Genomic DNA, 12260 nt, shown 5'->3' on the forward strand with positions numbered 1-12260 from the left:
ATAGTTTACTGTAATGAAGCTAAACCTAAAAACTTCAGCAAAGCTATTGATGGTTTTGATGTAAAAGTTAAAGCAGAATTACATATGGAGGACTATACATGTAGCATATACAAGTTTATATGCATCTGTATAGTACCTGTACTAATTATCTAATGCTTGTAATGTCCTATATGCAGTGAGGTGCTTATTGGATCATGATTTTCAAGTAGTAGAAGAACTTGTATACCCTATAAATCCTTTATAATTTTTTATCCTGCATGTCCTTTACAGACAGAAGATAATGCATTAGTAGGGCTATGAGTTTATATTAATGATCTGATGTCAGTGAGGGATCATCTGTGTGCAGGTCTAGTAGTATAACCTTGGTCTTCTCATTAATAATTTAACTCAGAAATTTGAATGCCCACAGGCCCACTCTAATATAGATGTGTACTGTGGAAAAAAAAATTAAAATTGTGAGCATCTACAGGCTTATGAAGATTACTCTGGAAGATTACTCTGTGAAAGGAACTGATATTTTAAGTAACAAACCTAACTTGCAAACAAAATTGATCAAGAACAAATATGTTGAATAATTCTGTAATAGACACCTCAAAAAGCTTCTGTTACAAGGTCAGTACTTGGTTAAGATCCTTGAAAAATCTATTTCAGTCATAATTTCCCTTTTGCTTGAACTTTTTACACCTCATTTGGTAGTAATTTTTGAAATTATGGCCCAAAACCACTATAAAATTGTGTAACTTTACATTATTTTTTTTTCCCCCTACAAAATCCTTTTTCATTCTTAATTAGTCTGGAGTACAAAGAATCCAGATAAAGTAAAAGTTTAAGGAAATACTGTAGGCACTTCAGCCAGTTATTTTTTTCCTTGCAAATATAGGATATATAATATATTGCATATAAAATAATTACCTTTAGCTATTTCTAGGACTTGTGAATTTCTCATTATGGACATAGTATAGTTTTTCTCTTTGTTTTTGTTTTTTGTTACATCTGGAATATCTTGCAATCTGTTTTCAGTTGATACAAGCATGGGTAAGTAGAAAATGCAAAACCAAAAAAAGTCCTCAAGGAGATCAACACTGGATGATTAGGTGAAAGAAGCAAATTTTAAGAAAGGAATTCAACCAGCAAAAAAGAGATCACTTGTGTGTTAACAGCAGGAGACTGCTGTTGGCAGCATAGTGGGCAATGCAAAGAGGCATTAAATCTGGATTATGAAATAGAATTTGAAATGGTCATGGAAGTAAAGGTCACTTTGCAAGGAAGCCAACACTCTTTATACTGAATCCAGCAAGTTCCCCATGCACTAAGTGTGTGGGTGAAGTTAAAACTACAGCTTAAACTGGAACAGTGGCTTGACACTACTGAAATGGAAAATATCTTCTGCTTTCTTTGCCTTGCTGTCTCTTCTTTGTCCCACAGTCCCTGGCCCCACTCTACTTCTTCATGCCTCCTTGCACAGGCCTGAGTGCTCATCTCTTAATAGCCCACAGAGAGCTATAATTGAAAAGCCTTAATAGAAGGGCCCAGTGAATGGAGCAGAATTTTCCATTTGTAAGCAGTAATAGACAGAGGTAACTAGTTTGTAAGTGGCAAAGTGCAGGAGCTGCTCAGCTGTGACTTGCAACTGCATCCTAAATATATGTGAGCACAGCATTCAGCAAAGCTTTTCTGTCAATGCATAACTTCTGTCTGGCTCTTTAATGTAATCCAGCTATTTGTTGTTCTCAGAAGTCATACAGTAGGTTTTCACTGCAAGGTCTGTGTTTAAAAAGAAGAGTTTCTAAACAGTTCTTTTGAATGCACTGAAAGAGGTCTTGCAGTTGAAATGAAATGAGAAAGCTTTTAATGAAGTATACATTTACTCTGCTCTAATATTGTTAATTTTAGGAGTAAATTGGTTGTTAAAGTATTTTAGATGCTGGATTTAGAACTATATTCTGCAGCTATGAAATCCATCGAATTTTTTATGTGAAAGCAAGCTGGTAGTCACTTGGCTGGACTGAAGTTACTTGTGGGATTAACTAAGCTCAGCTGATCAAGTATGGTGGTGGTACAAGCTCTTCAGAATATATGGGTCCAAAATAAAAGCACTAGGTATGCATTTCACCCTTGTTTAGTTCTTGCCTGTCTTATGAGATGGAACAAAAACATCAAAAGTAACTGCAGATTTTTATGGCAGAATATTGAGTGGAAGCTGAAATTCCCAATGGCTTATGCTTCCCTGATCACACTTTTTTTTTAAATACATAAAGAATGCTGACACGCTCTACCCTCTCATGTCAGTCTAACCCTGTTACTGCAGAAATTTATTTTTGAATTTCATTGTTTGCATTGGGAACCTTTCCTTGCTTTTGCCAATGGACCTGCCATTTTTTGCTGTCTTTTGCAGTTGTGATTAGTGCTATCATTTGATCTCAGGGTTCATAGTCCTAGGTGGGCTTGTCTAAGTATTAGCATACTGAGTCCTGGATCCTAGAGTATTAGGTAATGAATAATAAGCTGAAGTATGGAGATTATAAAATATATAAGTTTTTGGAGCAGTGTACTAATATAAAACCTCTACTGGTAATAGGAGGAGAATGGAAATGCTCTGAGATTTGTGGCCACCTTTGCTTTATAAAATTAATCTAGATTTTATATGGATAAGAATAATTTAGAATGAGTCACAAGCAACTGATACACTGAAAGCAAGCAGTAAGAAAGATTGGAAAAGCAGAGTTGGTAGCAAGATGTGTGACCTAACCGAATGCAGTTATAATGGAAGAAATGCAGACAGGTGAAGGTTTTGGTTGAAGAACGGAAAAATCAAGGAAGTGAACATAAGAGATACTAAGTGCAAAAAGTGGATAGTGTTCCAGAAGAGGGATGGCAGTTTTTAGTGTGGGTTGGAGAGATTTTAAAGTAAAGTGAGATAAAAATCCTTAAAATGGAGTTAAGGGTTTCTTTAAGGAAATAAGGAATTTCCTTAAAATAGAAATAAGGATGAATAGGCTGAGCCTGTTTTGCGTGGAGAAGAGAAGACTGAGAGTGGAATCTCAATAATATATATAAGTATCTGAAGGGAGGGTGCCAAGAGGATGGAGCCAGACTCTTCTTGTTGTTGCCCAGCAGTATGACAAGATGCAATGGGCAGAAACTGCTGCACAGGCAGTTCCACCTGAACATGAAGAAGAACTTCCTTACTATGCAGATGACCATGCACTAGAACAGGTTTCCCAGAGAGGTTGTAGAGTCTCCCTCACTAGAGATATTCAAGAACTGTCTGAACACAATCCTGTGCTATCCTGCTCTAGGATGACCCTGCTTGAGCAGGAGGTTGGACCAGATGACCCACTGTGGTCCCTTCGAATCTTACCCATTCTTTGATTCTGTGGAAATGAAATGGCAATAGAGGGTGAAATATCAGCAGTGGTGGATTGAGGGTCGGTGATTAAGAAATGGTGACAGAAAAGCAAGAAATGTTTAATAAAGATATGACTTGGCAAATTGTTATTTTGGAGAATGTTAGATTCATTTAGGATCAAATGTGAATAGGTAAGACCCAAGAAACAAATGACAGTGTGTCATCTGACGTGAAGATGGCAGACTTCAACAAGACAGTCTGTAACTGTGTGTGGAGCCACTGAGTATGGCTCATTTGTTATTATAATTTCCTGCATTTGTCACTGCCATTTTATTCAGAACCTTAAGAAAGTGAATGTAATTTCACATTTCACCCTTGCCTATTGCAATAAAAATACTTGATTTGGAATGCATGCATCTGAAGCTTTTCATTCTATGTGTGAAGACAACTACACCAAAATAGAAATGTGTTAGAAAATTCTCATTTTAATTTGATTTTACTGAGTTCAAAGGATCCACAACATTAAATTTGAGATTTGATGAAGATTTGCTGCTCTAGAAATTTACTCTGATATGCTAATCCTCAGAAAGAGGTTGGCTATTACAGGTGAGGTGCAATACACTTCACTGTTTAATTTCTGTGCTTTCTGAGCAAAGACTACCAAGTGTCCAAATAAAAGATTCATGTTTGATTTTCTACAGTCTCTTGAAAACACCAGTATACATTGCTAAATTTTCAGTCTTATATATATACCATTTAGTTTTCAAGTTTTGGAGAAATCCAGATACTGAGCACAAAAAAGTTCACCAGTTTTTTCTTGAAGAATGAGTGCTCTTATGTTCGACTGAAGCTTTGACATAGAATTTTAAGAAGGCTTGCAATTGCATCTTTCTTTTGGCAATAGAAACTATTTTCAGCTATTCAGGTTTCTTAGAGTATGCTGAAAGAGCTAAAGGTATTTAGACCACTTCAATCATGTAGCTTACCTTTTGACATTTTGATCCTAGTGTGGCTTGCGTTGCCAGTGACAGGAGATTACCTGATATACTAAGTTGAGTGTTTGTACTAGGGCTAGTAATATTGCAAACTATGTGCACTTTTGTGTTAGACATCTACTTCTTTGTTGATTTTTTTTTTTTTGATAGTCAGTATCTCTGAACTTCTTTATATGAGGGAATTGATAGTGCTACGAGTGGTAAAAGTACACTGAGAAAACTAAGTCTTATGGCAGAATTCTACTTTTCAGCTTTTGGCTTCAGTGAAAGTAAAAGATATAAATCATTTATACTGTATTCAGTTGTGTTGAAAACCTGTTTTCTTCTACAGAAAGACTCTCTGTAGTAAGGCTTAATCTTGAAATATCTCTGTGACCACAGATATGCCCTGTAAATAGGAGACTTTACCATGAGAAATGTGGTTGTCTGTAACTGTTATTTCAAAAATACATGTTTATTGATATTGAAGCTAATTCAGAAAGAGGGGTTTCTTGAGTAAGATCTGACTTTTCGCAACAGAAAGAAACTTAGGCTGTAGGATTTTCCTTTCTGTCACTTAGAGTGAAATATTTTACTGCTCTGACTTGCTTATTCTGTTATGTGCATGCTGCACTCTCAGACAGTTGCTGGGTGTTGGAATTGTTGATGAACATTTAATGAATCGGTCAGTGCTCTTGCTTTGTGCTGCTCCATGTTCCTATGATGTGAATGAAAGGGATTAAGAGTTACATACTCAGTACTTTTTCCCAAAAGCAAATTTCTTCCAGCATGTTCCCACTAGATTTGGTGTCTGCTACAGTGTAGTGTTAAGATATTAAAGAAATGAAAATATAACTGTTTTTCTGAGGCACTGTTTGACAATCATACTCATTTTCAGGAACTTTTTTTTTTCAACCTGTATTTTTTTTCTTCTGTTTCTCTATGTTATAAACTCTCATGCTCTTAAAATTTTTCTCTGTCTTAAATGTGCACCACCTGCAAATATTCCACCAGATGGATAATTTTCCACTCAATATTTCTTGACCAAAGTAAATATGTAGTTATTTTATTCTTCCTTTGTAAGTCATTCTCCAGTATCTTGATTATTTTTGCATTTTGGTTAGTTGTTTTTTTTCCCTCCCTCTGAATTCTATGTAATTTGTCAATATCTTTCTGGTATGGAGATTCCTAGGAGTGAATGCAATATTGCAAATATGTAATTACCTCTCCTGTCATTATTCAGGGGGTATATTTATTATTGCAACATATAGAAAATTCATCTCCAAATTATTCACTATACTTGTAGGCTTTTTTCATTATTACTGCATCATAGATTTTTATCTGCTGTTTCAGATCTGTGTTTCTAGCATGCATGTTGACAGATGCTGTTCCTTGTATTTCCGTTTCCTAATTCTTTTATTTCATTCCACACACATTTGTGAACTCCTGAAAGCTTTCTCTTGCTCTGGCAGGTTATCAAGGTTACTTTGCTTCTTGAGTTTGTTGCCTGGATGACTCTTGGAAAATAATTTTTCTTTAATATGTATGAATTTCTCCCCCCGCATATATTTAATAACTTCTGCTGCTTCCCTGGGAGATTGAGTTTTGAGATTCTCCAGCTTGTTTTTGTTAGCTTTCCTAGGTTTGAAAAACCGACTCCCATATCTCACTTATTTCATTAAGAAATTAGCACAGAAGTAACAGTTGCTATGTGTGCATGGATTCATCCATACACATATATATGTGTGTATGCGTATAACGACTCTCGTATTATGCATTTCCCAGCTCTTCTATTTAAAACAATGCTATTTACCTGCAGGAGGACGAAGAAGAAACATATGAGCAAACTCTAGAATTCCGCAGAGGAGGTGATGGTCAGCCAAGACGGTCCACACGACCTACTCAACAATTTTATCAACCTCCCAGAGCTAGAAACTGATGAATAAGGAAAAAAAGGTAAATATAAGATATTGGCGTTTTATATATGTGTTTAGATTTCAAGAAAAGCAGGTCTGGATCGTTCTCTACTTTTTTTTTAGGGATATTGGTATATTTATTATAGAAGTAGGATATCTGTTTCTCTGGATTTTGTGGTTTAAAAAGAGACTTAATATACCTGTGGGAAGAGGGAAGGCAATAAAAACATTTCAGTAAATAGCTTTTTGGTTTTGCTTTATGTCAAGACTCATGTCAGCTCAGCAAGTTTTTACCTGATACTTTTTCACCTGAGAGCAGCAGCAAGATTCTTTCATTCACATACACTGGACCAGCTGCTTCTCTGAAATAAGTAGCTGCAGTCCTTGCTCAGCTCAGAACTATCTCTGTCCAAGATCACATGTTCTACTTTTTATGAGCTATTCATGGGAATAAATGTCCTTTCTGTTGTTTTACTTGCATGAGAAGGAGAATTTGCAACACTAAAATATAAAATCTGTGAGTTCACCATTGAATGGGGAGGTACAAGGCCAAAGAATTTTTACCATACTCTGAATCTTGAGGATATACTTGTATCTATACTTTATTAATTACCAGAAATTAAGGGATTGTATATCATCCTCAGAAAATACACCTGATACATACATTCAGAAATTTGAAAAGGCCAGCCAGATAAAACAGTTACGGTAATTTTACTGAACAAATCACGTACACTATACTGCTTTCATTTTACTTGTGGATTTTCTAAATCCTTAATTTACAAAGGATTGCATCTTGAATAAAGAAAGCTTTGGTAAACCACATGCTACTTGATGTACATCTACAAGGTTTCTTTGTCATGAATCTGATTTTTTTTTTTTACTTACTAGCCAATTTATTTTTACTTTTGTTCTTTTCCTTGCTCCAGTCCTCCACATTCTGTTGGCTTAACAGGTGTTGCTTATCTCTGCACCTTTTGATATTTCTGATGTGCAATAACATGATTCTACTTTTTTGATTATATGCTCAAATGCTTTTGTCATTTGGGGCAGTATTGGCAATGTAAGAGCATACCTTGTTTCTGGCTCTTGCCAAGGTGAAAATTATTCTATTTTTGCCTATATAATTTGATTTTCTATTTTAAGGAAATGTATCATCAATATCAATAAACATGTCAGAGACAGTGTAAGGTAAAACATGCACAGGTATTCTTCTCAAGAATGGTAAGGCAGTGGAAGGATTAAAAAAAGGGTTTATTTCAGATACAAGGACCACTTCTTAACGATGCAGCTTGCACTGGGCCCCCAGGGGGAAAAGGCAATGCCCCACCTTCTCCAAGGCTTTTTGTATCTTGTCTCTCTGCTCTCCCACCCTCTCTGGCCCGGTATTGTACATATCTGCAAACGTGTTATCTCTCTGCATAGCAGGGAAATAGAGAGCTTGCTCACAGCTTCTCCCTGCAACTTTCTCTGAAATGCAGAAGGAAAACAAAAAACATCTAACCCATTCGAGAAGGCATTTTACAGTCTTCCTAAGTGAAATGGAGTTCTAGCTTTTTGTCACAGATTCTTCCGAAATTGTGCCTATCCCTACAGATAGTTTCTGCAGAAATTAATCTGACATATACACTGAGTAAAGTTTTAACTTACACAGTTGGCTCCAAGGAGTGTCAGTGTGATCAACTGAATGAGACATGTCAAGTGTATGCAGCAGTCAAAACCAGGGAATTTTTTTGTGTCTTTTGGTAATATTTTTGGTATTTCTCTAATTTTACAGTATAAATCTGGAAAACTGTACTAGCTTTGGTCAGCTATGACAGTGACTCCTGTATCTCAAGAAAAGTGAATGAATTGTTGGCAAGTAAGGAACAACCTTTCTAAGGTACAGGTAGTTGTTCCTTGCAGGTGTTTTAAAGATTCTAATTGGATCCTGATCTAAATGGACAGCAGATGTGGTATCAAAACCTACCTACTACGGAAAATAAACCATTACAGCCTTTCCCTTCTACTGAGCTTTACCAAAAACAAGGGGTTGATGTAATCAGTTCTTCCCTGATTTTAAATGTGGTCAGAAAAATCAAACACAGTCCTTTTCTAAGTTGCTTTCAGCTTACCTGGACTTGTACAACACCAATGTAGCTTTAATGTCTTGACATGTAAAAGTTAGGAATATTGAATGTCAGTTCCTAGAAGTGGGTTTCTGCATGGGTTTTACCTCCTTTTTATTCCTTAGAGCCTGGCATATTGTTCTTATTTCAAGTTTTTGATAACCTGTTAAATGAAGACAAGATTTATCAGAGAAGTTTTAAGGGATCCAGTAAGATGTAATTTTACCACAATTTTCCTCTGAAGGATGTTTACCTCTTCAACAGATCACTGATTAATGACATCTTTATTTACTGAAAGGGAGTATCTATTATATAAAGTAACTTAATGTCTTTTTCGTGAAGAGAGATGTAGAGCCCTTGATGATTATTATTTTATATTATAAATTGGTAAATTCTGTAGAATTTTAATGTTGTAGTTCATAACATTTGAAATTCCAACATGTCTTGTTCTCAAAGGCAACTTAGACAATACTAAAACTGAAGTTTGCTGGCCATATTTGTGTTGAGTATGATAGAGATGTATCAAAGATGAAGCATAAAGTCCATACATTAGATGCATCACCTTATACCCCAAATCTCTTAGATCTACCTGTATAATCTTACCTGACTTGACAGGGAGGATTTATTAGCAGTGGTGGAGCAGTGAAGCTGTTCTTCCTCCTGGATTAGTGTTCAGCACACTCATTCGGGTGTTGAATTTGCACACGCAAGTCTGGAGTTAGTATTACCAAATAATCAGTTTAAAAATCAGCATCTACAGTGTAATGGGATTTTAAGTGTGAGGAGGTTTAAGTTTTTAAAATTTTGAGATGTTTTTTAAAAGTGGAGTTTGTATCCAGGGGACTATTCTGTCTGGGGATGAGAAGTCTCCAGAGGGACCTTAGTGTGGCATTTTGGTACTTAAAAGGGCATTATAAAAAAGATGGAGACAGACTTTGTAGTAGGGCCTTTTGTGATATTGGTGGTGGTTTTAAACTAAAAGAGGGTAAATTCAAACTAGATTCAAGGCGGAAAATTGTTTTGATGAGAGTGGCGAAACACCGGAACAGGTTACCCAGAAAACTGATGGATGCTCCATCTCTGGAAATGTTCAGGGTCAGGCTGGAAGGCACTCTGAGCAATCTGGTATAGCTGAAGATGTCCATGGTCATTACAGGGAGCTTTAACTATATGACCTTTAGAAGTCCCATCCAACGCAAACTATTCTGATTCTAGCCTTCTGAAGAGGTTTTTACCACAGTGTTAAAAGCTTTGGGTATTAAGAACAATTGCTGCAGACTTGCAGGAGGTCTTGACCTGGTGATTTTTATGAGGACAGAGGAATAGAGCAGACATGTTAAGGTGAAATAACAGAAGTATGGGGTAGTCAGTACCTCACTGTGGTTGCAGTTGACCTATAAATTATCCTTTATTAATATCCAGCAGTGTGAGGTGGAGAACATTAACTCAGAATTTTATGAGAAGGAATTTTATGTGGGTATGATTCAAATACTAGCTTTAACAGGTCTGTAAAGTAAGATATTCCTCCTGGAGAGTCAAGATATAAGAATTAGAATCTAAAAATAATAAAAATACATCCTGATGTTATACTTTTTGTGTAGAATGTCATGATAGTCTGAAAAAGAAGAGGAACAAGTAATCAGAAATGAGTGTTTTGAAGGATTGTAGCTTTTGGAGGAGCTTGAAAGAACCTGTGAGTGTGGACCTGTGAGTGCTTGATCATTCTATGTTTCTTGGGTCTTCCTTTGCTCTCTGATAGAATTAATATTAACTTTGTCACGCTTGCTATAAAATCTGTCTCAAAGTCCTTAACAATGGAGAAACTGTGTTTTTGTGAGAGAGAAGTCATTACCAGAAAGTATTCTTTGTACTAGACCAATCATATTTATTACACTGAAGCGTAACCTTCTGATTTATTCTTCTAAAGACTTCTGCCTGTAATTACTGAAAAGTATATATCCAGTCTTTTGGAAGAAGAAAATGAAGTAACAATAAAGCGTATGTTGCACAAAGAGCCCAGGAATGGGGGGTGGTGATGGTTTCTTGAGTGCTATTATTTTTTTTATCCTTAAAGTATTTTATTTTTTTCATTTAGAAACTTTCTTGGAGTCGGTGGAAATTCACTGGCAGTTCCAACTTGCTGAAGACTTCTGGAGGAAATTCTGGCTTTTTCCAGACAGCAGGATGGAACAAAGAAAGCTCATGTGAGCAGAAGGAATTTGGACCTGACACCACAAGAGACTTTTTTAAAGTTCTTAGATAAATGAAGCTGAATACTTTTTACATATGAAAGAGGCAAATTGTCATTGCTGCCATCAATAAAACCACAGTGCACTATTCTATTCTTTGCCTTGTATTCTTTTTACTGAGCCTCCACTGTTAGTTAACATAATAATGTATCATGATTTTTATTAATTTTGAACTGATTTTGATTCTAATATTGCTTCTAGTAAAGTAAAATTAAAACTTATATTTTCTCAAAAGATGACAGGATTGGGCATTTAATTTAGATTTTTGGCTAACATTAGTAAACATGTTAAAAAAGTTTAAGCTAATTATTGTACAGTAAAATTCTGAATAGGTTTTGGCTGGGTTTTCTGTGTTTTTTTTTTCCAAAGTTGCTGAAGGCCAAATTACTTATTTGCCTACTATGTTTTTCATGATCTGTGACCAGAAGATCAAAGGGGAGAAAAGAAAAACATCAGTTTCAATAGTCTTTTTCTAAATAATTTTAGGTAAACATTTTATTTTTAGGAATATTTATATTACAGAAATAGAAATATTTCTAAAAGGTACAGAAAAGTCATTTAAACAAAAAATGCCTAAAGATGCACGACCATTTTAAGCATAACTATGTGTATACATGCACACGTGTGAGCTGTTGAATAGTAGGTACTTTCTTGCAGCTTTAAACTCTGCTTTTATTGCTTCATATTACTAGAATTTTTTCTATTGTCATTGATGCTTGGAAGAATCTTATGTCAAACTACTTTTCATTCTAAGCTGTATCTTCAGATCTTATGTTATTATGACAAATAGCTGAAATTTCACTATTTCTTTATCTGAGAAGCACTCAAAATCTATGTAACATGCAAATCCCTTCTAAGCTTTATTCTGATCACTTGAAATAGCACGTGTTTTGAGGTAGTTTTGTAAGGATAGAATTATACCTGAGAGATGTATTGATGGTATAAGTTGTACAATTAATTCTACTGAATTTTTCTCTAAGTGCTCATACAAAACTCTGTTTGAATAGAACCTTGTTTATTTGGATGATAAGACCTTTTATACTGAGGATGTAATTGAATGTACCTGCAGTACAGAATGTGGATTACTGTCTGAATGCTGTCACATCTTAATCAATCACATAAATATTTGCAGAATAGTAAGGAACCAAATGTTTTGCTGCCTTAATGGATCCTAAGCAGCTTCTTGATAATTATGATGCAACACACTAATAATTCTGAAGAATTTTGGAAGTTAAAACATGAGCTGTACAACATTAAAGTTCTTCACTTTTAACTGACACACAACAAATTTTATGAAGTTTGTTAGATTTAAGTTAGAAACCACTTTCCAAATACTATGGATCATCCTGATCGGTTCTGCTAAATTGTACCAGCAAATAAATAAACTATAGATCTAATACATTGGATGTTGGATGTTTACTTCCAGTATTATTGCTAAGACCACTGACAGCAGCTATTCAACTTCATAAAAAAATGCAGCCCTAGCATTGTTTTAAAAAGCAGTTTTGATTTTTCTTTGCAAATAGGATGTGCATTAAACAAGTCCTACAATCAGTGTACCAAAGCAATTTCTGAAATTAAAATAATTTTTATGTTCTTTTGGGCTTTCATTCCTGCTGTGAACTAATTCATAAAATTCTGAAAACTATAGTCTGATTTAGTGAACT

At 35.3% G+C, this 12260-nt stretch overlaps 1 protein-coding gene across 3 annotated transcripts in view; it reads left to right on the forward strand.

The window, feature by feature from the left end:
* The window catches only part of TDRD3 (tudor domain containing 3), a 98737-nt gene extending 86743 nt beyond the window's left edge, over window positions 1–11994 (forward strand). The window contains exons 13-15 of one of the 3 annotated variants that reach the window (XR_003528740.1): window positions 6143–6279; window positions 9946–10051; window positions 10440–11994. Coding sequence is in view for 2 of the 3 variants with exons in the window: in XM_027650330.1 (XP_027506131.1) it covers window positions 6143–6262 (120 nt within the window). In the remaining variant the exon portion in view is untranslated. Of the gene's footprint in view, window positions 1–6142; window positions 6280–9945; window positions 10052–10437 lie in introns of all 3 variants that reach the window. The other 2 variants (XM_027650330.1, XM_027650339.1) reach the window with 2 other exon arrangements.
* Window positions 11995–12260: the final 266 nt, after the last annotated feature.

Source organism: Corapipo altera, unplaced genomic scaffold, assembly GCF_003945725.1.
Source record: "Corapipo altera isolate COAL_440 unplaced genomic scaffold, ASM394572v1 0, whole genome shotgun sequence".
In the NCBI taxonomy this organism is placed as follows: domain Eukaryota; kingdom Metazoa; phylum Chordata; class Aves; order Passeriformes; family Pipridae; genus Corapipo; species Corapipo altera.